At 38.3% G+C, this 24,121-nt stretch overlaps 1 protein-coding gene across 8 annotated transcripts in view; it reads right to left on the bottom strand.

Moving 5' to 3' along the window:
* LOC116463532 (E3 ubiquitin-protein ligase Arkadia-like) overlaps nucleotides 1-24,121 on the bottom strand; it is a 116,523-nt gene that overhangs the window by 63,211 nt on the left and 29,191 nt on the right. For all 8 annotated transcript variants that reach the window (XM_058434689.1, XM_058434687.1, XM_032146666.2 and 5 more), the window contains exon 2: nucleotides 8,534-9,432. In XM_058434689.1, the coding sequence (XP_058290672.1) occupies nucleotides 8,534-9,413 (880 nt within the window). In that variant the 5' untranslated portion in view covers nucleotides 9,414-9,432. The remainder of the gene's footprint in view (nucleotides 1-8,533; nucleotides 9,433-24,121) is intronic.

The following is a 24,121-nucleotide window of genomic DNA, read 5'->3' as shown; positions in this document are numbered from 1 at the left end:
AGAGCTATGAGTGCACCACTGCTCTCCAGTCTAGGTGACAGAGTGAGACCGTCCCTTTAAAAAAAATTAGGTTAAATTCAAAAAAGCCAAAAGCACTGGCAACCCAGCAGAGCAGAAACCACCTTAATTCCCAGACTTTAGTCTCTGTCACCTCCCAATAAAAGAAAATCAGGCAGAGCGCAGTGGCTCACACCTGTAATCCCAGCACTTGAGGAGGCTGAGGCAGGTGGATCACGAGGTCAGGAGATCGAGACCATGCTGGCCAATATGGTGAAACCCCATCTCTACTAAAATACAAAAAATTAGCTGGGCACGGTCGCACACGCCTGTTGTCCCAGCTACTCAGGAGGCTGAGGCAGGGGAATCACTTGAAGCCGGGAGGCAGAGGTTGCAGTGAGCCAACATCGCACTACTGCACTCGAGCCTGGCAACAGAACAAGACTCCATCTCAAAAAAAAAAAAAAAAAAAAAAAATCAGGAGTTCTTAAAGGAATAGCTGTTTCTAGGTCTGGGGCAGGAACTGTAGATTAATCTGCACCAACCTGATACATAAGAGAGTAGGGAAGTTATCAACAACTACTAGGATGGCATCAAAAGGACAATGACCCAGTTTGAAGATGTTCCCAATGGCCAAAGATGAAATCATTTTAAAAAGTATAAAAAGACTGCAACAAAATGAAACCCATCAAATATACTAAAATTCATGCATTCATAATGATACTCAAAAGTGAAAAAACCTCTTTGGATGCTGCTAGAATACCAAGTCATTCTGTGAAGTGGTAAATGAAGGAAGAAAATCAAGCATTCATCTTGCCTTTCCTGTATGAACAGAATTTCAGAATAACCAATTAGCTGATGAACAAAGTGTTCTTCCTTTATAGAAGAACCTCAGATAATAAACCTAGGCAAAATGATAGAATTAGAATATCAAGGCTGGGAGTGGTGGCTCACACCTGTAATCCCAGCACTTTGGGAGGTCAAGACAGGCAGACCACCTGAGGTTAGGAGTTCAAGACCAGCATGACCAACATGGAGAAACCTCACCTCTACTAAAAATAAAAAGTTAGCCAGGTATGGTGGCTCGTGCCTGTAATCCCAGCTACTCGGGAGGCAGAGGCAGGAGAATCACTTGAACACGGGAGGCAGAGGTTGCGGTGAGCTGAGATAGTGTCATTGCACTCCAGCCTGGGCAACGAAAGTGAAACTCCATCTCAAAAAATAAAAAAATCAATATTTTGCACCCCTAATAAAATTAATCTGGGCAAGACCATTAATAACTGCTAAAAAACATTACAGAAAACAGTGAAGGGGAACTTTATAATGGAAGGATCAGAATGACAACATCTGAACCCTCTCATCAAGCTCAATATGTGATGCAACAGAAAGCACACAGTATCATCAACAAAGTACTGTCAGAACTAAACTTGAACCTAATCAAGCTTTTAGACCTAACTACCAGTTTACAGAAATGATGCCATATATAAAAAAGAATTAAACCACGTGTGTTGAAGTGTCTATGAGTAAAATGATGTCTAAAATTTCTGTGAAATTCTCCAGGAAAGAAAAGAGGGGTTAGAAATAAGAATGGCAGAATGTCAACAACTGAAGCGAGATGATGATTATATGGGAGTTCATTGCATATTTCTGTTTTTGTGTATGTCTAAAAGTTCCCAAATAAAATCATAAAACCAAAAACTATAACTCAATCAATGCTATTTTTACAAAAAGAGGGATAGAAGTATTCACAGCTTTAGATATAATTCCTGATCCTGGGACTCTACAATTCCAAAGTTTGATTATCTTTTTAAGCAAACTTTTAAAAAAGCTTAAAAAGTCAACACAGTATGGACTACACATGGAAAACATATACATATACAGCTATTAGATAATTTTTTAAAGCCTAATATAAGGTAAAATGACATTTGTAGTTTGAGACAAAGTTTCTAGTGATGCTTCACTCATGGAGTCAGTGCGTGCCATACCTCACACAAAGCAGATGAGGATCCTATGCTCTCAAAAATTGTGATGACTTAAAAAATGGTTCTAGCAATTACCAAGACATCAATGTCTACGATGCTTGTGTGAATAAAATTATTTTCAGGAAATGTGGGTAATAATCACTAATTCCAAATTAACATTTTTTCAATATCTTATATGTAAATAAGTTAATAAGATATATGACTATTTTAACAACAGCCTTAAAACTTTATATTTCAAAGCAAGATACACAAAACTTCTTTTTCTCCTCAGTGGTAAAATGGGACTGACTTAAGCTCTCTTATTTAGGAGCATATTTGACATTTACATTTCCTTGAAGACTGAAGGAGATATAATCTGTAATACCTATTAATTTTTTTTTTTTTTTTTTTTGAGAGGGAGTTTCACTCTTGTTGCCCAGGCTGGAGTGCAATGGCGCGATCTCAGCTCACAGCAACCTCTGCCTCCCGGGTTCAAGCCATTCTCCTGCTCAGCCTCCCGGGTAAGCTGGGATTACAGGCATGCGCCACCACACTCGGCTAATTTTGTATTTTTAGTAGAGACAGGGTTTCTCCATGTTGGTCAGGCTGGTCTCGAACTCCAGACCTCAGGTGATCCGCACGCCTCCGCCTCCCAAAGTGCTGGGATTACAGGCATGAGCCACTGTGCCCGGCAATACCTATTAATTTTAAAGTTAATAAAGTATAAAGAAGTCCTCATATCCACAATCAATTGGGAAACCCAAGGTTTTAGTGTTATTAAATGTTAATTAGTTCCAGTAAGGTTCTCTGAATAGATCCTAGAAATGTATTACTAAAATTAACACCTATTCTCAAACCTAGCTTCTGTTAGGTTATTTTAAATATCTGGAGTTCCTGACAAATATTATAGGAACAAAACAAAATGTATAAATTATCAGCCTCACTGGCAACTGGGAAAAACTAAATGTATAACAGGCTTTCTAATAACCCAAGTAACGTATCATTTTGGCTTTCTACACATAAATAGAAGTCTCTAATAAAGTTAAAAGCCAATTAATAATGGGACAGCAAGAAGCAAATATTTTCCAGAAATCTGTTGATTATAACAAATACACTGGTTACATGCAGTGGCTCGCACCTATAATCCAGCACTTTGGGAGGCTGAGGCAGGCAGGTCACTTAAGCCCAGGAGTTCGAGACCAGCCTAGGCAACATGACAAAACCCTGTCTCTGCAAAAAAAAAAAAAAAAATTAGTCAAGTGTAGTTGCACACACCTGCTGCTGTCCCAGCTACTAGGGAGGCTGAGGTGGGAGGATCACCTGAGCCCAGGGAGGTTGAGGCTGCAGTGAGTCATAATTGCACCACTACCTCCAACCGGGGCAACAGATAAGACTCTGTCTGAAAAAGCAAACGAAACCAAACCAAAAAGAACCACAAATGAACTGATGACGTAAAGTCAGTTAATTATATACAACTGTTGTGCCTTGGAGTGTTTTAAGATATTACAAAATACTTAAAATGTAAAACATTTTTCCATCAGCTCATTTCCCAGTAGCCAATAAATATTGATGCACCGATATGGTTTGGATTTGTCCCCACCCAAATTTCACCTTGAATTGTAATAATGCCTACATGCCGAGGGTGGGGCCAGGTAGAGATAACTGAATCATGGGGGCAATTTTCCCACATACCATGTTCTCATGGTAGTGAACAAGTCTCATGAGATCTGATGATTTTATGAATGCAAGTTCCCTGTACAAGCTCTCTCTTGCCTGCTGCCATGTAAGATGTGACTTTGTTCCTCATTGACCTTCCGCCATGACTGTAAGGCCTGACCAGCCATGTGGAACTGTGAGTCAATTAAACCTCTTTCCTTTACAAGTTACTCAGTCTTGGCCAGGTGCAGTGGCTCACACCTGTAATCCCAGCACTTTGGGAGGCTGAGGTGTGCGGCGGATCTCTTGCGGCCAGGAGTTTGAGACCAGCCCGGCCACCATGGTGAAACCCAGTCTCTAACAAAAATACAAAGATTAGCTAGGCGTTGTGGTGCAGGCCTGTCATCCCAGCTACTCGGGAGGCTGAGGCAGGAAAGGCACTTTAACCCAGGAGGCGGAGGTTGCAGTGAGCCAAGATCGCACCACTGCACTCCAGCCTGGGCCACAGAGTAAGATTGTCTCAAAAATAAATAAATAAATAAAAACAGAATAAATTACCCAGTCTCAGGTATGTCTTTATTAGCAACATGAGAATGAACTAATACAGTAAATTGGTACTAACAGAGTGGGGCGATTCTGTAAAGATACCTGAAAATGTGGAAGCAACTTTCGAACTGGGTAACTGGCAGAGGTTGCAAAAGTTTGGAGAGCTCCAAAGATAGGAAGATGTGGGGAAGTTTGGAACTTCCTAGAGACTTGTTGAATGGCTTTGACCAAAATGCTGACAGTGATATGGACAGTAAAGTCCAGGCTGAGGTAACCTCAGATGAAGACGAGGAACTTCTTGGGAACTGGAGTAAATGGGTCACTCTTGCTATGCAAAGAGACTGGCAGCATTTTGCCTCTGCCTTAGAGGTCTGTGGAACCTTGAACTTGAGAGAGATGATTTAGGGTATACGCAAAAGTAATTTCTAAGAGCAAAGCATTTGAGAGGAAACAGCATAAAAATTTGCAAAATTTGCAGCCTGACAATGTGATAAAAAAGAAAAACCCATTTTCTGGGGAGAAATTCAAACCAGCTCAGAAATTTGCATAAGTTATGTGGCACAAAATGTTAACGGGTGTAATTACCCAATGTCTGTGCCCTCATTATATCTAGGAACTAACTTGCTTCTAATTTTACAGGCTCATAGGCAGAAGGGACTTGCCTTGTCTCAGATCAGACTTTGGACTGTGGACTTTTAAGTAAATACTGAAATGAGTTAAGACTTTGGGGGACTGCTGGGAAGGCATGATTGGTTTTGAAATATGAGGACATGGGATTTGGAAGGGGCCGGGGCAGAATGATATGGTCTGGCTGTATCTCCACCCAAATCTCACCTTGACTTGTAATAATTCCCACGTGTCATGGACGGGGCCAGGTGGACATAATTCATGGGGGCAGTTTCCCACATACCATGTTGTCATGGTAGTGAGTAAGTCTCACAAGATCTCATGGTTTTACAAATGAGAGTTTCCCTGCACAAGCTCTCTCTTGCCTGCTGCCATGTAAGACGTGACTTTGCTCCTCATTCACCTTCTGCCATAATTGTGAGGCCTCCCCAGCCATGTGGAACTGTGAGTCAATTAAACCCCTTTCCTTTATAAATTACCCAGTCTCGGTTATGTCTTTATTAGCAGCGTGACAATGGATTAACACATGCACATTGTATGAAAAAGTTGTCCCAGAAGCTCCAGAGTAACTAATATCCATTCATCCATACAAATCATATTAACACACAGTAAATAAGTCAAATTAAAAGTTTAGACATTCCAACTCTATCCAGAAAGCCTGAGTTCAAGTTCTAGTTCTACCAATTTGAATTAGCTAAGACTTTTTGCCAAATCGCTTTATTTGAATCACTCGAAATATGACCAGGAAATAACCTATCTCCTAAGAATCTAAGGAAGTTAATTATTTGAAAGAGCTGAGATTTCTTGATAATAGAGCTAAGTCTCATTGATATTTCAGTTTAACTATTCTGAAAATAGTTTTTAAAAAATCATTCCAAACTGATTTTCCAAATGCTTCATCTGTAATATGAGTGTGATGATAAAAGAATCCATCTCGTATGAGTACTGGAAGGATTCAATGAGAATACACATAAAATAGAACATTACTGGCACAGAGTAAACACTCAACCAGTGTTAGATATTTTTATTATCATCATGACATTAGCATCAAGGAATTTAATGCAAACTTCTTGGAGGGCATTCTGATAACAATAGCCAACAACATTTTCAATGCATATACCCTCTGAAACACTTTCAGTAATTATTCCTTAAGATACACCTACATAGGTGTATAAAATGCAAACACAAGGTTGCTCAATGCAGCAAATATCCACTGACAAAAGCTGATTAAATAAATTATGGAACATCCATACAAAGGGAATACTATGCAAATGTCAAGAAGAATGAGATAACTATACATAGTGATATAAAAAGAGCCGCATTATTTATCCTTGAATAGCCTTTCACATTTTTCTGAAGGAGACAAGAAACTACTAATAGTGATTACTTCTGGTTAATAGTAAGACTGGAGGATATGAAGAAGAGATAAACTTTTATTTTCTATTTTATACTTACTTGATACTTTTAAAATTCCATATCGTGTGAATGTTATTAAATCATTATTTTTTAAAAAACTAGCTTAAAGCAAATCACTTGTCTAGAAACCAGAAAACATCAGGTGTACTTGGTTTCAACATTTTGGATTTTTGTTTCTAATGTTCGAGGGTAATGTCTGAAAATAATGTAGTTAAAATAACGTAATTCTGCCAAGAAAGGCAGTAAAAAAAAAACCACATGCTACAGTAAGTATTAAATAAGATTTTTAAATGAATTAAGTTTGGACTTCTCTTTAATACTTGAGGCTATAAGAACCCCTGGCACTGATAATGACATTCAATTACTCTATTCTCATTCCCCTATAAACATCAGCTCCTTAGAACTTCTGCTCCACATCAACCATCCTGTCTCACTGACTTGAAGCACAAACTGAGCTCTCCTGTTCTTGCTCCCAAAACTAGTACATGCACATTCTGACCACTTGAGAAAAATGTGACAATTAAGCAAGAGAACTCCTTATTTTCCTGAGGGAATAGTTATTCTACACTCCTTTCAGCTGGCTGTACATGATCAAAATGAACTCTTCTCAAAAAAGTATTTGTGTAGGTTAAAACTGATCTGAACATGGCCAAGCCTAAGATTAATAACAAGGTTACTGGTTTAGGGTTCTGGCAAAAATAGAAAAATAAAAATGAAAAAGGAAAGAGATTCTTGGAAAAGGAAGGGACTCATAAAGAAGAAGAGAAGAAGAAGAAATGGCACATCCAAAAGTAGACTAGCAGGCCCTGACCTTAACAGGCAAGACATAAGGTAAAACTGAGAAAGCTTATGTTAGTATTAGAAACCATGATCTAGCTAGCCCTTTAGAAAGCTCCCCCTAGGCCCATTGCCCTATTCCCTAATTTCACAAGAAATTAATCTTTTCCCTCAGTTCAGACAGCTCTTCAATGCTCACTTCAACAACTCCCTTTAAATTACAACTGTAAAAGTGATGCATTATCTTAGGATGGTTTGTATATATGGAACATACATTTCAGGACTGCCTGCAAATAAACTTATTCTACTTAAATATCACATTTACTGTGTGCGTGTGAGAGAGAGAGAGAAAGAGTCAGCGCGCATAAGCAAGAGCACACACGCTCAAGAGCACTGACAGGAAATAGTCCCTATCCAATTTTAATTGATGTATCGTATGCACTGTCAGGACTAAAAGTCTCTGGGTCCTAGTATTAGAATAAAAGTTACCACTCAAATACTTGAAATTATTTTTCAGCTATAAAGAACATGATAACAGCAAACAACAAGAATACAGTACTTAAAGAAAAAATATTGAGAGCCCAAGGCAGGTGGATCGCCTGAGCTAAGGAGTTCAAGACCAGCCTGGGCAACTTGACAAAACCCAGCTCTACAAAAAATACAACAATAAGCCAGATATGGTGGTGTGTGCCTATAGTCTCAGCTACTTGAGGCGCTGAGGTGGGAGGACGGCTTGAGCCCAGGAGGTGAAGGTTGCAGTGAACCAAGACTGCATCACTGTACTCCAGCCTGAGCAACAAAGCCAGATGCTGCCTCAAAAAAAAGAAAAAAAACTATTAACCAGTCTTTTTTAGTGACTAAAACTGTTCTTAATATGGTTGAATCCATCATACAGGTAGCTGAAAAAGTATTCATAAGAGTCAAGCATATTAAAGAAACACAAGGAAAAAAATGTGTACCATAAATGAAGAACGTATATAAAATATAATCTAATATGTATAAAATGTAATAAACGAGGCCAGGTGCGGTGGCTCATGCCTGTAATCCCATCACTTTGGGAGGCCGAGGTGGGCAGATAATTTGAGGTCAGGAGCTCAAGACTAGCCTTTTCAACATAGTGAAACCCCGTCTCTACTAAAAATACAAAAATTAGCTGGGCATGGTGATGGGCACCTGTAATCCTGGCTACTTGGGAGGCTGAGGCAGGAGAATTGCTTGAACCCAGGAGGCGGGGGTTGCAGTGAGCCGAGATTGCGTCACTGCACTCCAGCCTGGGTGACACAATGAGACTGTTTCAGAAAAAAAAAAAAAGCAATGAATGGTTATTCCCCCAAAAAACTCTGACTTATTTTTGTCACTAGAAATTTTTTAAATTTTTATCTCAGCATTGGAGTCATGGTTTAATACTACAATTGGTAATTTACATGACTTAAAGGTAAAAGTTAATAGAACCTGATAGTCCCTTTAAATAAAATCAGTAAGACACAAACAAAAAATTAAGCACAAATACAATGCAATCAGTTCCATGTTTTACTCAGCTTAAACATTTTTACCTGAGGGAACAGCCGGATTGTTTTGGTGGTTTTCACTGGCAGAAACAAACAAATCTTCTTCTCCTTCAGTTGATGAGCTAGAAGAGGATTCACTGCTGAGGTCATTCTCACTGGAACTACTAGAACTAGGTAGCAAGGCATATTTTCTTCGAGCTAACACTTCTCGTTTCTTCCTCTGCATTAATATCCTCTCTTTTTGTTTCTGTGTCCTCTGTGAGGAATTATTTTTTACAAATCTCTTTCTGCATGGAAGTCTCCGTAATGAACTGCCATGTAAACAGGGTCTTTTCATTAACAATCCCGATACAGATTCTGTCTCAGTCCGAGGCCACTTATGAGACCGTGCACTATGGCTTCTACTTTTAGCACTCAAAATGGTCTGGGAATGTCTTACAGAGACTTCTTTATCCTCATCTGAAGTCACAGTATCAGAATCTCCAAAATGCAGACTAGATGATGGAGAAGAAAGACAATCACTAAAAGAGGAATCATTATCTTCATCACTTGGTGTTCCTAGGTGTTGCCTCAGTCCTAATATTCCCTGGTTTTCTTTAACACAATTCTGCACACATGAAGGGCCAGCCTGCTGGCTTTTGCGTTTTTTCCTCACAACGAGACTTTTTTCTTCTTCTTGCTGGTTACCATTCATGTCCTTCTCTTGCTTTTGAGAATCATCACACAGGTGAGAGAATTCATTCCCCACTTTACTATTAATCATCTCAACTCCTGCAGGAAAACTTTTGGCTGCCCCAATGGGCTCTGGATGCAAAAGGATCCCTTTTAGACTCTCCTGTGTCTTTGGTGCATCAGAAGGAATCTCACTCTTCATATCCACTTTTAAGGTGTAGAGCTTGTTACATTCAGGAGTCCATTGAGACATGGGAAACTTTAAGGAAAGCCTAGAAGACAAAATTAGATATTTAAAAGATTTTTAATGTGTTTTATTATACTATTTAATTGAAGAGTTCTCAAATTCCACCAAGAAGATCCCTTATAAAGGCAGAACTGTCTTTTCCTCATCAGTACACAAAACGTCTGTTATGAATTATTTTACCGTTCTTATAAAACGTTTTTCTCTGGTCACTCTACTCATGCATCCAATTTTTAGAAATACAGTAAATATAGAGCATAAGCCTACTTAAAAACTTCTATTCACCAAAAACTGATCTTATTGCATCTCTTACTACCTTCAGCAACAAAACATATTTGGTCAAATCAAACAATTACTTCAAAACCTATTTCAGTGAAATATAGATAAAACGATTCGAATTCAAAAGACTAATTAGTCAACATGTTATACTTCTGGTATGACATTTTTAAGTGGTTATTATTAAATATTTCTGTACATCTAGATGGTTATACATTAGATTGATACTATTAATAATGAGCTAATGAATATAAGCTTCTCTTTTCTATTTTTTTATCCTTCATACTACTCTATTAATTCTCTAATGAGAATCTGAATTCTCCTGATAGTAGACACAACTACTGCATTTCAGTTTTAGATACAAAAAGATTAGAGCCAAGACTGTGGGCTGCTGAAGATCATTCAGTTAAATAAACAGTACAGCAGAATATAAAATCAAACTTTGTACAGCTAATCTATCTAAATCATTCAACATCTTAAATTACGAGCTGCCAAAGAGATCTGAACTTAAAGCATTTACAACAATGCAATGTACATATGAAAATAATGTAATAGTAAATATCATCACTCAAAATGAAACATATTCATCAGAAAGGCAGTTACTGTGACAAATGAAGAGCTTTACTAGTGCAAAATATGAATAAACAATGTTAACATATTTTTAACAAGTTTTTATTAAGTATAGCATACACACATATTCTAAGTTTATAGATCAATGAACACTAACAAAATGAACCCCTCTATGTAACTGGCACACAGAGAAACAACATAACCAGCATCCTAGAAATCTTCTTCCCATTACTACAGCCCACCAAATTGTTAACAACTATGTAACTTCTGACATCATAGATGTGTTTTGCCCATAAAATACATTTTTAAACCAGTTCCTAAAAAGCGAGTACAACAGCTGCTTAGTAAGCAAGTATTTTCCCTCTCTACAAATGGGTTACAGAAATATACAATCTTACAGGTCTCCCACGTTACTGTAGTATATAACTTTACTATCAGAGCAAATGACAATAATTAAGGCACAGAATGACCTATTCCTACAGAAAGCTATCAAAACCACTATCTTCTTTTATTCTTATTCACAAGGACAGGCAGTGCTGTATCCAAGATCAGCCATCACGCCCTATCTGTAGTTCAGCAGGATCAGTGATAAACCAGGAACACAAAGATGAGTGAACATGAGCATGGCAATGAGCAAATTACAGAAGGCAGCCAGTCAGACAAGGATCACTTTAATTAAAGGCAAGAAAACATAAGTCACAATGATAAAACAAAGGTACATGTGATCTAAGAGTTGAATGGGGTCAAATAGGATGGCTGTAATAAAGAACACAGGTAATAACAAGTGTTAGAGAGGATGCAAAAAAAAACATTGGAACCCTCATATATTGCTGATGGAAATGTAAAATGATACAAGCTACTTTGGGAAGTGGTCTAGCAGATCCTCAAAAATTAAATACAAGCTGGGCGCGGTGGCTCATGTCTAATCCCACCACTTTGGGAGGCCAAGGCGGGCAAATCACTGGAGGACAGGAGTTTGAGACCAGCCTGGCCAACATGGCGAAACCCCATCTCTATTAAAAATACAAAAATTAGCCAGGCTAGTGGCGCATTGACTGTAATCCCAGCTACTTGGGAGGCTGAAGCATGAGAATCGCTTGAACCTGGGAGGCAGAGGTTACAGTGAGCTGCGATTGCACCGCTAAAGTCCAGCTTGGGTGACAGAGCAAGACTCTATCTCAAGGAAAAAAAAAAAAATTAAACACAGAATTGCTATATGACCTAGCATTTCCACTACCCAAGAGAAATGAAAACACATATTCATAAAAAAAAACTTATAAACAGCAACATTAGTCATAACAGCCAAAAAGTGGGAACACAAATGCCAATCAACTGATGAATAAATAAATCCATACAAAAGATTATTACTCAGCAATAGAAAGAAATGAAGTACGGTAGTCCCTCGCTATCCAGTTTAACTTTCCGCAGCTTCAGTTACTCACAGTATGAGAGAGAAACCACATTCACGTAAGTTTTATTACAGTATGTTGTTAGAATTTTGCTACTTTATTGTTGTTGTTAGTCTCTTATTCTGCTTAATTTATAAATTAAACTTCATCATAGGCATGTAGGTATATGAAAAAAAAAAACCACTATATGGTTTCAGGCATCAACTGGGGGACTCAGAATGGTCTCCCTTTGGATGGGGGAGGGGACTACCATACTGATTCAAGCTACAACATGGATGAACAATATGCTAAGTAAAAGAAATCAGTCAAAAAGGTAACATAATGTAAGATTCCCTTTATATGGAATGTCTGGAATAGGCAAATCTACAGATACAGAATGTGGTTACCTAGGGCTGGGATGATAGGAGGATTCAACTATGATGGCCAAAAAGCAGGGAGTTTCTGGCCAGGCGCGGTGGCTCACGCCTGTAATCCCTACACTTTGGGAGGCCGAGGCGGGCAGATCACCTGAGGTCAGGAGTTCGAGACCAGCCTGGCCAACATGGTGAAACCCTGTTTCTACTAGAAATACAAAAAATTAGCCAGGTATGGTGGCGTGCACCTGTAATCCCAGCTACTCAGGAGGCTGAGGCAGGAGAACTGCTTGAACCAGGGAGGCAGAGGTTGTAGTGAGCTGAGATCACACCACTGCACTCCAGCCTGGACAACAAGAGTGAAACTGTGTCTCAAAAAAAAAAAAAAAAAAAAAGGTGGGCCACCAGGTGCAGTGGCTCACGCCTGTAATCCCACCACTTTGGGAGGCTGAGGCGGGTGGATCACCTGAGGTTAGGAGTTTGAGACCAGCCTGACCAACATGGTGAAAAGAAACCCTGTCTCTACTAAAAATACAAAAATTAGCCAGGCATGGTGGCAGGCACCTGTAATCCCAGCTACTCAGGAGGCTGACACAGGAGAATCGCTTGAACCCAGGAGACAGAGGTTGCAGTGAGCCGAGATTGTGCCATTGCACTCCAGCCTGGGCAACAGAGCAAGACTCTTGTCTCCCAAAAAAAAAAAAGGAAAAAACGGTATAGAATTTCTTTTTTTTTCAGTGAACTGAAAATGTTCTACAATTGGTTGTGGTGCCGGCTATTCAACTCTGTGAATAAAAAACCCAATGAAGAAATTAAATCTCAATAAAACTCATGGCAGAAAGTCAAGAGGTTTAAAAAAGTGAAAAAGTCAAGAGGAAAAGTATCAAGATTTTTAGGCATCAGATAACTATATAGACTCCATCAGCAACAGAAGCCTCATGATATATGTTGGAAACAGCTGGGGTTCTTCCAGAAACCCATGTCAAAGTTATGTTCTGGTGGATTTCAGAGGAGGAGATCTTGGCGTCTTTATTGGCTGAAGATTTAAAAACTAGACTCCTCATCCATAATTACTAAGTCCTCATGTTGATAATGGAGATCATGAGAAGCAATGAAAACTTGCCAAAAACCAAACAAATTCTGAGAACATGCAGCCATACATTAATTTACAAAGAAGCGATTCACAGCACAATTAACTAAACCCAATTTCTTTTCCATCATTTCATGTCCCAAAACCAAAACAATGCAATCAACTATGGTTAAATCTGTTCTGATTTTTGATCAGTTTAGTCTGTCCATTGAGACAAGGGTAGAGGGGAGCAAGGAGGGGTGGTTCGGTGTATGCTGTGGTGTGTGTTTGTACACCAGTTAACTGTTCTCTGAGTTATCATGTCATGCAGTCATTAAATGCAAAATTAATATACCATATAACTAAGAGGTTCCCACCCAGGGAGTAATTCATACTATTTTTTTTTCTAAAATCCATCGCTGTATTGTATCATGTTCTAAATTTTTTTTTCTAAAATCCATCGCTATAATTGTATCAGGCTGTATTTTGAACTGAGAAGAGGAAAGTTCAAAAGGAAATAAACACAAGTATTGTATTTAACTTAAAAAGCAGCAAATATAACAACAGACAATATTCTAAATTATTTGCTGTTTGATAAAACCGTATTCTAGTCTTTTATTTTTGTAAAAATTATTGGCTGATCTAATTTACAAAGGAGGCAAATGTGTACAAGATATATCTCCTTAGTGACATTATAAATGGCTTGCTGTTATACACTGTTTCAATACTGAAACCATAGTACTAGTCCCTCTTTGTGTAGATCGATCCAATCATTTTATTGCTATGTCACGATGACTGTATGCTAATTACTCCTGATACTAGTGTAGAATACACCACTATTAGTAAACCTTGCACTAAGAAAATACGATAGCTAAAAAAATACTAACTTTCAAAACTAAAAATTAGGGTTGGGATTTAGTAATTCACATTATAAACAAGTTTATGTGAGCAAAAGGAGGAAAAACCCATTAAGACTATCCATACAACTCTGAGGAACTCTACTTCTAAACTGTGATACACTATTATTGGTATGATGCTTCACTACCAATTATAAATATGAATACTTGTTTCAACTTTAAATAAAAATGTAATGTTTGCTTACATGACTCTAAAGAAATAAGATTTTAAAAGAAAAAAAAAGCCGACTGGGCACAGTGGCTCACGCCTGTAATCCCAGCACTTTGGGAGGCCAAGGAGGGCGGATCACCTGAGGTTGGGAGTTCGAGACCAGCCTGACCAACAATGGAAAAAACCCGTCTCTACCAAAAATGCAAAGTTAGCCAGGCGTGGTGGCACATGCCTGTAATCCCAGCTGCTCGGGAGGCCGAGGCAGGAGAATCGCTTGAACCCGCAAGGCAGAGGTTGCGGTGAGCCGAGATCGCGCCACTGCACTCCAGTCTGGGTGACAAGAGCAAAATTCCGACTCAAAAGAAAAAAGAAAAAAAAAAGCCATAGATGACTTGGCATTTTTCTAAGAAAGTTTTAGAGATTATCAGAAAACCAACTAGAAATATATCTACAATTTAACTATCTTTTTAATATAATTAAGTGAAAAAATAATACTTGTACTACAGGGATATCACTTGGGGTGTGTATTAAATTTTTAATTCTCTTATTTATTTTACTATGTGCCAGCTTAAGTATATTAAATCAAATGCCTGACAGAATATTCTCTTCTACTACCTATAACTACTACTACTCATATCTAGATAATACAGACAATATGCTTTGTTACATATTCTAAATGGTCAAAATTTCATTAGCAAGAAAGGTATTTTCCCTCAAAAGTATCACTCTGGACCCTTAAGTGCATTAGCTCATACTAAAATTTTTCAAGAGATTTCTGCTAGGAGTACACAACCTAATAATGTACTCAATTATGAAAAGAAGAGCGAGACCCTTGATAAACTTATTACCTTTTCTAGTAGAAAGGAGGAAGTTATACTCAGGATAACTGCTATGAAGCTGTAAGATAAACTTGATTTCTCGCTGGGCGCAGTGGCTCACGCCTGTAATCCCAGCACTCTGGGAGGCTGAGGAGGGCGGATCATAACAGCATTATTTGCAAAAACCAAAAGGTGGAAGCATCTCAAGTGTCCACTGAAGTGATGAATAGATAAACAAATGTGATATATACGTACAATGAAATAGTATTCAGCCTTAAAAAGGAAACCCTGACACATTACAACATGGATGAATCTTGAAGACATTATGCTAAGCGAAATAAGAAGACACAGCAAGACTAATATTGTATGATTCCACTTATATGAATTACCCGGAGTAGTCAAATTCATAGACAGAAAATAAAATGGCGGTTGCGAGGGCCTGAGGGAGGGGGAGAATAGGAGTTAGTGTTTAATGGTTACTGAGTTTCAGTCGGGGAAGATAAAAAGTTGCGGAAATAGACGGAGATGTTGCACAACAATGTCAATGTACTTAATGCCAAATTATAAACTTAAAAATGGTAATTTTATGTTACATACATTTTACCACCAAAATAATTCAAAAGAGATATTGTTATAAAACATTATCCTGGAAAGGCCAGTAAAGTCACTCAAACAAGAGAATGGGCATAAATATGTAAAAGAAGAACATTTAGTCCTATTTTGGCATCTGCTTCTCAGAGAATCTGGACTAAAACACACTTTAAAAAATCACCCTCTCTTCCTTATCACTCAAACTCATATTCTGTCTTTCACAAAGTACTTACTACTAACTGAAAAGATCTTGCTAGCCTATTTATTACACAAAGTGTCTCAGTAGAATATAAGTTCCAAGGAAGTGGGAATCTCTAGGCAGATCTCTAGCAATGAAAACAGTTGACTGGCACATAGTAGGCACTCAATTAGTATTTTTTTTAATTGCATTAATCTCTAAAAGAATGGGTAAAACGAAGGAAGTAAAACACAACTGCCATATTTCTAGCTTAGGTAACTAAGAATATGGCGACACCAATAGCTGAGATAGAAAAGAAAATATGCAGAATGAGAATAATAACAAAATTAGGAAAACAATACCTAAGATTTCCTGGAACATTTACTATTGCCCAATTTCCTTTTCAGGTATTCTGTAGCCACAAGATATTTACCATATAACTGGGGATAATCAGGTCCTTAAAAGAGAGAAACTGACCACAGAAAAGAACAGTAGGGAGCCAAAAGATTTTTTCCTATATATTATTGGTAAACTGACCTACATGCTACTTCTTGGGGAATAGGAAATATTAAATAGGAAAGTGGTTGCATCTTCCAGAAAGTCTATTAAGATCACTCTTCATGTCCCTTAGGGTCTCAAGGCTCAAAGTTATAAAGTAAATCTTCAAACTAGACTGGCAGGATTCAGCTCACAGACATGGTTTGTTTGCCATATTAATTCAGGGGGAAAAAAACTGATGGTTAATAGTGAAACACTATAGGCATTCTCATTCAAATCTGGAAGAAAAAAAGGAATTCATTGTTATAAAACATTGTCCTGGAAAGGCTAGTAAAGTCATTTAAACAAGGGAATGGGCATACATATTTGAAAGCAGGTAATGTTTTTCATTATTGGCAGACGACACTGACAAATGAGCTCAACAATAGAAAACCACTGGCAACAGTAAGACAGGCCAGTTACTTATATATTTACCAAAAATAAATAAATACAAATAACACTCCAAAAATCAATGACTTTCCTTTACACAAACAGTAGCTAGTTAGAAAATACTACAGAATAACAAAAATATACTACTTACAACAGGAATGAAAATATTTAATATCTGGTATGAAATTTAACAAGAGACACAAAGGACCTACATGAAAACAATTATAACAATGTCAGTTACGCAAAAATTTATGGGAAATTCAATTTGATGCCAAAATAATAGCAAATCCTTTCAGTTATAAAACAGGGTAAACCAGGATGCTATTTCCTCACTTTCTTTTTTTTTTTTTTTCTTCAAGATTGAGTCTCGCTCTGTCACCCAGGCTGGAGTGCAGTGGTGTGATCTCGGCTCACTGCAACCTCTGCCTCCCGGGTTCAACCGATTCTCCTGCCTCAGCCTCCCGAGTAGCTGGGATTACAGACATGCACCACCATGCCCAGTTAATTTTTTGTATTTTTAGTAGAGACAAGGTTTCACCACGTTGGCCAGGCTGGTCTCGAACTCCTGACCTCAGGTGATCCTCCCGCCTTGGCCTCCCAAAGTGCAGGGATTACTGGCGTGAGCCACCCCACCTAGCCAATTTCCTCACGTTCAAAGATTCTCTGTCATCCAGGAAATCCACCAGAACACTGTAGATCTGTTAATACTTTTGCATTAAGCAGCTCGGAATTTTTCCTTACTTTTCTCAGATCCAAAGTAAAACCTAGACACCCTCTAGGTAAAGAGCAGGAAGGACAGGCAATCTCCTTACTGGATGTGTCTATGCTGATATTAATAATGAGAAGTTTCCTATTATTTGCCACTGTCACTTTGGTGAGTCTTTTGATGGCATTTAAAAGACATTGGAAGAACGATTTATATGGAGTGGGAAGAGGTTAAACAACCTAAACCCAAAGACGTTCACTATACCCCTTAACCTAAACAGATACCCACAGAAACAATTACTTGTTAAAAGAGGACTGCACAAGGGATAGTCATGTGAGGAGATTAAGGGACATCCTCCATTCCAGATTGGTCTGGATATTGCTGCTCATGCTATAAAAAGGAATGAGAATACAGTTAAATGGAGATTAGAATTGTCAGATTCTGGAAGTCAAAGTTATCTTTTGGGAGGTCTGTCTAGGATAACTATCTCCTCTGCCAGGTAAAGAGGAACTGAGAATCAAAGATGGAACCACGCTTACATTTAGACAGACTTTCACATGATTTTAGTATCTCAGCTAAGGCTTGCTCTGAATGAAGTAAAATTCTCTGTCACCTCTAAGCACAAAGACCTCAAAACACTTAAGGGAGAGAACTAGCTAACAGACAAAACCACTAAGAGGAAAATTTCAAGGTTAATTAGTCTTATAAAATATTTCCAAAATATTTTATAGGAAGCTTGGCCAGGTGTGGTGGCTCATGCTTGCAATCCCAGCACTTTGGGAGGCCAAGGCGGCCCCGGGGGATCACTTTAGGTCAGTAATTCGAGTCCAGCCTGGCCAACATGGTGAAACCCCGTCTCAATTAAAAATACAAAAATAAGCCAGGCATGGTGGTACGCGCCTGTAGTTCCAGCTACTTGGGAGGCTGAGGCGGGAGGATCACTTGAACCTGGGAGGCAAGGTTGCAGTGAGGTGAGGTCATGTCACTGTACTTCAGCCTGGGTGACAGAGAAAACTCTGACTCAAAAGAAAAAAAAAATTTATAAGAAACTAGAGAAAATGAAGGCATAGCAATAACCAAAAAAGCTACAGTAAATCTAGGAAACATGTGAAATTATGGAAAATGAAATATTCAGTGAATACTGAGTGATAAACAGTGATGTAGATTTTCGATCTAGGGATCACTGAGTTACAGTCTTGACTCTGCCCCTATGTAATCTTGGCCCCACTACTCTTTAAAACTGTTTCTAGTCTATAAAATTGGAATAATAATAGTACTTACCTCATAAAATTCCGTAACGGTTAAATGAGAGTACCTAACAAAGCACATGGCATAGTGGCTGTTGTTATTAATTACTTTCCTAAAGGAGCAGGTACATACGTAAGACTTAACATTTAAGACTTTCTCTTATACCTAAAAATAAATGAAATCTTCGAGATCCAGAAGGGCATAGGCCAGGCGTGGTGGTTCACACCTATAATCCCAACACTTTGGGAGGCCAAGACAGGCAGATCACTTCAGGTCAGGAGTTCAAGACCAGCCTGGCCAACATAACAAAACCCTGTCTCTATTAAAAATACTAAAATTAGCCGGGCATGGTGGCACCCACCTGTAATCCCAGCTACTGGCGAGGCTGAGGCAGGAGAATCACTTGAACTCACGAGGCGGAGTCTGCAGTGAGCCGAGATTGCATCACTGCACTCCAGCCTGGGCAACAGAGCGAGACTTCGTCTCAAACAAACAAACAAAAAAAGGCAGGGCATAAAATCTGGGATCTAACCTATAAGGACACAGAGGCATAAGAATGATACAATGGACTTTGGGGGAAAGGGTGGAAAGGGAGGTCAGGGATAAAAGACTACACATTAGGTACAGTATACATGGCTCAGGTGATGGGTGCACCAAAATCTCAGAAATCACCACTAAAGAACTTATTCATGTAACCAAACACCTGTTCCCCAAAAACCTATTGAGATATAAAAAATAAAAATTAAAACAACAAAAAAGAAGGGCATAAAAAACTGTTCCCACAAAAGTTTGAAGTATAGAAACAAAGAACCAAATTTCTTTAGCATAAAACCTATCAAAGCCCAGAATTCTACAGACTTTCCTCTATTATGGAGGACTGGAGTTTGGTAGCTGGATGTTTCAGCCCCCTAAATTCTAATACCAGATATTCTGCTTTTGGAAACAGATAAGTTAAACCTCTCTCAAATAATAGGTTTCAATTTCTCAGTGAACTTAATGATTTTCTCATCTGTCTTGTTAAAGTATTCTGAAATCCTTAAATATTAGTCATCAAAGAGAAGCATAACACCAACTTACATCTCCTGTCAATACAAACTGGGTGAAGTTCAGTATGTTAGAGTCTACTGCTCTAGCGATGACTCTGTTATTATCACGGCCAATAGCAAAATGAAGGATGTATCTAACCTCACGAGCCTGAACAGTATCTGGGAGTCAGTTCTTTTTTGGTAGGGTGGCAGCAGCACTACAAGTCATAGGGGCACACTGCACAAGTGTCTAATATTTCTGGTAAAGAAGCCTGGATCCTGAAATGTATACTGAAACATAAAATATGAGACATAAAGATATTGTTAATTAATTACTATATATTACAATATATAATGCATATTTACTATATATAATGCATATTCTATATTGTGATATATTTATGTACAGTATGTACATATATATTATCTTTATTGTATATAAAATTATGTATCTTACAAAATATATAGTATATTTGCATATTACATATCTAACAAATTTTATATATCTAACATTTAAAATACGTATTTTATGTATGAAATACATATTTATATTTTATATAACACAAAATATAAAATTGTATGCCACATAAAATAAAATCTAAGAGAACTAAACTCAAAAATCCATTAACCCCATTTCGATGCAGTAGCTGTATTTTCCTACCAATAAATACTTTTGTGTTTTTTGTTTTTGTTTTTTTTTTGAGATGGAATCTCACTCTGTCACCCAGGCTGAAGTGCAGTGGCACAATCTCGACTCGCTGCAACCTCCACCTCCCAGATTCAAGCAATTCTGCTGCCTCAGCCTCCCGAGCAGCTGGGACTACAGGCACACACCACCACACCCGGCTAATTTTTTTATTTTCAGTAAAAACAGGGTTTCACCACGTTGGCCAGGCTGGTCTCGAATTCCTGACCTGAGGTGATCCACCCACCTCAGCCTCTCAAAGTGCTGGGATTACAGGCATAAGCCACCATACCCGACTTAAATACTTTTAAATATCCAGTAATAACATGTTAAAAGTGAAATGGAAAAAAGATCACTTTCCCCAAAGCAACAAAAATAGCTATATAGTTATTCCAAGGTATTAAGCCTGACAAGAACAGCCTGACAAGAAAGGTGTATAAACCTATATGAAAAACACTACAAAACTGTACAACAGGATATAACAGACAATCCTAGTAAAGAACGAGAGACCTCATTTCTGGATGAGCAACGACTCCAAATTGGCTCTGCCACAAATTAGAAGAAAGCCAATTTTTTTTAAAACTATAAAACATTAACATTACCATCAGACGTATCAGGCCTTTAAAAACACTGTATTTTTTCAAATGGCCTGAACACATACACCTAAGGATCCATTCAAATTAATATTGTTTGCATTTTCTCATTATTTTGTTCAGTGGAACTTTAAAATAATTAAAATTTAATATAAGAAAATAAATAAATGGATCACATCTGTAATCCCAGCACTTTGCAAGGCCAAGGCAGGTGGATCACTTGAGCCCAGGGGTTCAAAACCACCCTGGGCAACATGATGAAACCTCACCTCTACAAAAAAAAAAAAAAAAAAAATATATATATATATATTAGCCAGGGTGGTGGCACGTGCCTCAAGTCTCACCTACTGGGGTAGCTGAGGTGGGAGGATCACTTGAGCCCAGAAGGCAGAGGCTGCAGTGAGCTGAGGTCTTACCACTGCACTCCAACCTGGGCGACAGAGCATGGCGTTGTCTCAAAAAAAAAGAAAAAAGAAACAAATGTATATATGCACAACTGAGAGGGCAGAAACAAAAGAGAAAAGCTGAACTCAAACTTTTTTTCATCCTTTTCTTATTTAAAAAAAAAAAAAGCATTCCATAAAATTAACTGCTAAGCAGCCTTTTAAAATCAGGCAGGATTTGTACAAACTGTTATGGAAAGTATGGATCATTTTCTTTAAACAGACTACAGGTAAGTCTGCTATTACAGGATTCTTCTTTGTAAAACAACTTATATTAATACATGCATTTGAAAAATACACACAACAGTTTGGGAGTTAAACAATAGGGTAGAAATTTATAGCACTGGGCTGGGGTCTTTTACCCTTTATAAGTTTCTGTATATATAGTTTGTTTTTTTCTAGAAAGTAAGCATTTACCAATTTTGAAATTAAAGATTTTTTAAGGAAATAAATTATGAGAACATATTTAAATTTTTCACTACATTAGAACACAACTTTGTTGACAACAGATTTCTACACAAACAAATCAAATATATGCAAGCACAATTTTTACAGGAATCTTGGCTAGGCATAAAATGTCTTAAGTGACCAGAAATGACCACCAATCCTGGACACCTTAATGACAGAATAGGGCAGAAACTCAGGAATGGCAGTGACTGTTAGCAGATTTGAATGGAATTGTCAAATGTGAGAACTGATTTTTAGTTACTGATGTTAGTCTACAATTCTAGGCATGGTGTTTTTGAACCCATCTTTACAAATAAATTTTAATGCTCGAAAATTATAATAATGTATCAAACCATTTCACAAAATCTTTCTTCATTAAAAGTGTAATAATTATGATTGCTGCATTAATGGAAAGTAGTCTATAAGAGCTCAACAAATAGGCCGGGCATGGTGGCTCATACCCATAATCCCAGTGCTTTGGGAGGCCGAGGCAGGTGGATCACCTGAGGTCGGGAGTTCGAGACCGGCCTGGCCAACATGATGAAACCCCGTCTCTACTAAAAATACAAAAAATTAGCTGGGTGTGATGGTGGGCGCCTATAATCCCAGCTACTCGGGAGGCTGAAGCAGGAGAATCGCTTGAACCCAGGAAGTGGAGGTTGCAGAGAGCCGAGATTGTGCCACTGCACTCTAGCCTGGACAACAAGAGCAAAACTCCATCTCAAAAAAAAAAAAAAAAAAAAGAGTTCAACAAATAATGTGACAAACCTGGAAGACAAACCTCCAGGACCTTTTGTTCTCGATAATTCAAGTAATAAATCTGTCAACTTTCAAAGCTTCAAACTTACAAACTACTCTTAGAGATTTCTGTTATTTTAACTTCCAGTTTCCAAAACTGAACTTTAAGTGGCTTCCAGATTTCCTCGGAGATTGGAACTGAAGAGTTCTCTCTTTTAAAGTGATAGAAGCCAAATCTAAAGACAATTGATGTTTTTATAAATATATGGAAAAGATGTCTGCTTCAACATGTCTTCAAAATTTAACAATCTGTAACAGGTAAATGTAAAATTAAACCATATTCCCAAATAAGCTCTTAAATCTTTATAGCAGCACATTTTAAATTCTGAACTATTAATTTTTTTGTCAATACTATTAAATGGTCTTTCTCTTATGAATAAGCATTGTCACATATGCTGAATGATGCATTTACGATCTCTAGAAAATCAAACTTAAAAATGCAAAAATAAAAATTATTGTGGCCTATACAACAGCGGTTTCCAACCTTTTTGGCACCAGGGACCGGTTTCATGGAAGACAATTTTTCCACGGACCCAGGGTGGGGGTGGGTGGGTGTGGTTTGAGATGATTCGAGTACATTTATTGTGCACTTTATTTCTATTATCATTACATTGCAATATATATTATACAATTCACCATAATATAGAATCAGTGGGAGCCCTGAGCTTGTTCTCCTGCAACTAGATGGTCCCAACTGGGGGTGATGGGAGACAGTGACAGATCATCAGGCATTAGATTCTCGTAAGGAACACGCAACCTAGATCCCTCACATATGCAGTTCACAATAAGGTTCACGCTCCTATAAGAATGCCGCTGCTGATCTGACAGGAGGCAGAACTCAAGCAGTAATGTGAGAGATGGGGAGTGGCTGTAAACATAGATGAAGCTTCACTACTCATCCACCACTCACCTACTGCTACGTGGCCTAGTTCCTAATAGGCCACAGATGGGTACCAGTCCGTTGCCCAGGGGTTGGGGAACCCTGCTATACAGAACTCTGGAGAAAACAATGTCACTGAAGCAGTGAGCACATCCTTGTGAGAGGCAGGAAATACTGTTTGAAATAGGTAGGGCAGAACAAAATTATGGTGGGCCCAGCAAGATGAAAAATGTTCACTGATACGGTATATGCTCAATTATTCAAATAATTACAGAATAACTACTTTATATGCTGGATCTGTGGGCAGAGAGAGAAAACACTGGGTCCCATCCTTCAAGAAGCTCACAATTTAGTATGATGGAAAGAATTACAGAATATAAATAATTAGGCGAAGGTGGGCAGATCACGAAGTCAAGAAATCAAGACCATCCTGGCCAACATGGTGAAACCCCTTCTCTACTAAAAATACAAAAATCAGCTGGGCGTGGTGGTGCGTGCCTGTAGTCCCAGCTACTCGAGTGGGTGAGGCAGGAGAATCGCTTGAATCCGGGAGGTGGAGGTTGCAGTGAGCCGGAAATCATGCCACTGCACTCCAGCCTGGCAACAGAGCAAGACTCCATCTCAAAAAAAAAA

Source organism: Hylobates moloch, unplaced genomic scaffold (assembly GCF_009828535.3).
Source record: "Hylobates moloch isolate HMO894 unplaced genomic scaffold, HMol_V3 SCAFFOLD_40, whole genome shotgun sequence".
Taxonomy (NCBI): domain Eukaryota; kingdom Metazoa; phylum Chordata; class Mammalia; order Primates; family Hylobatidae; genus Hylobates; species Hylobates moloch.
The sequence above is the reverse complement of the archived record's forward strand: the minus strand, read 5'-3'. Positions and strand labels throughout refer to the sequence as shown.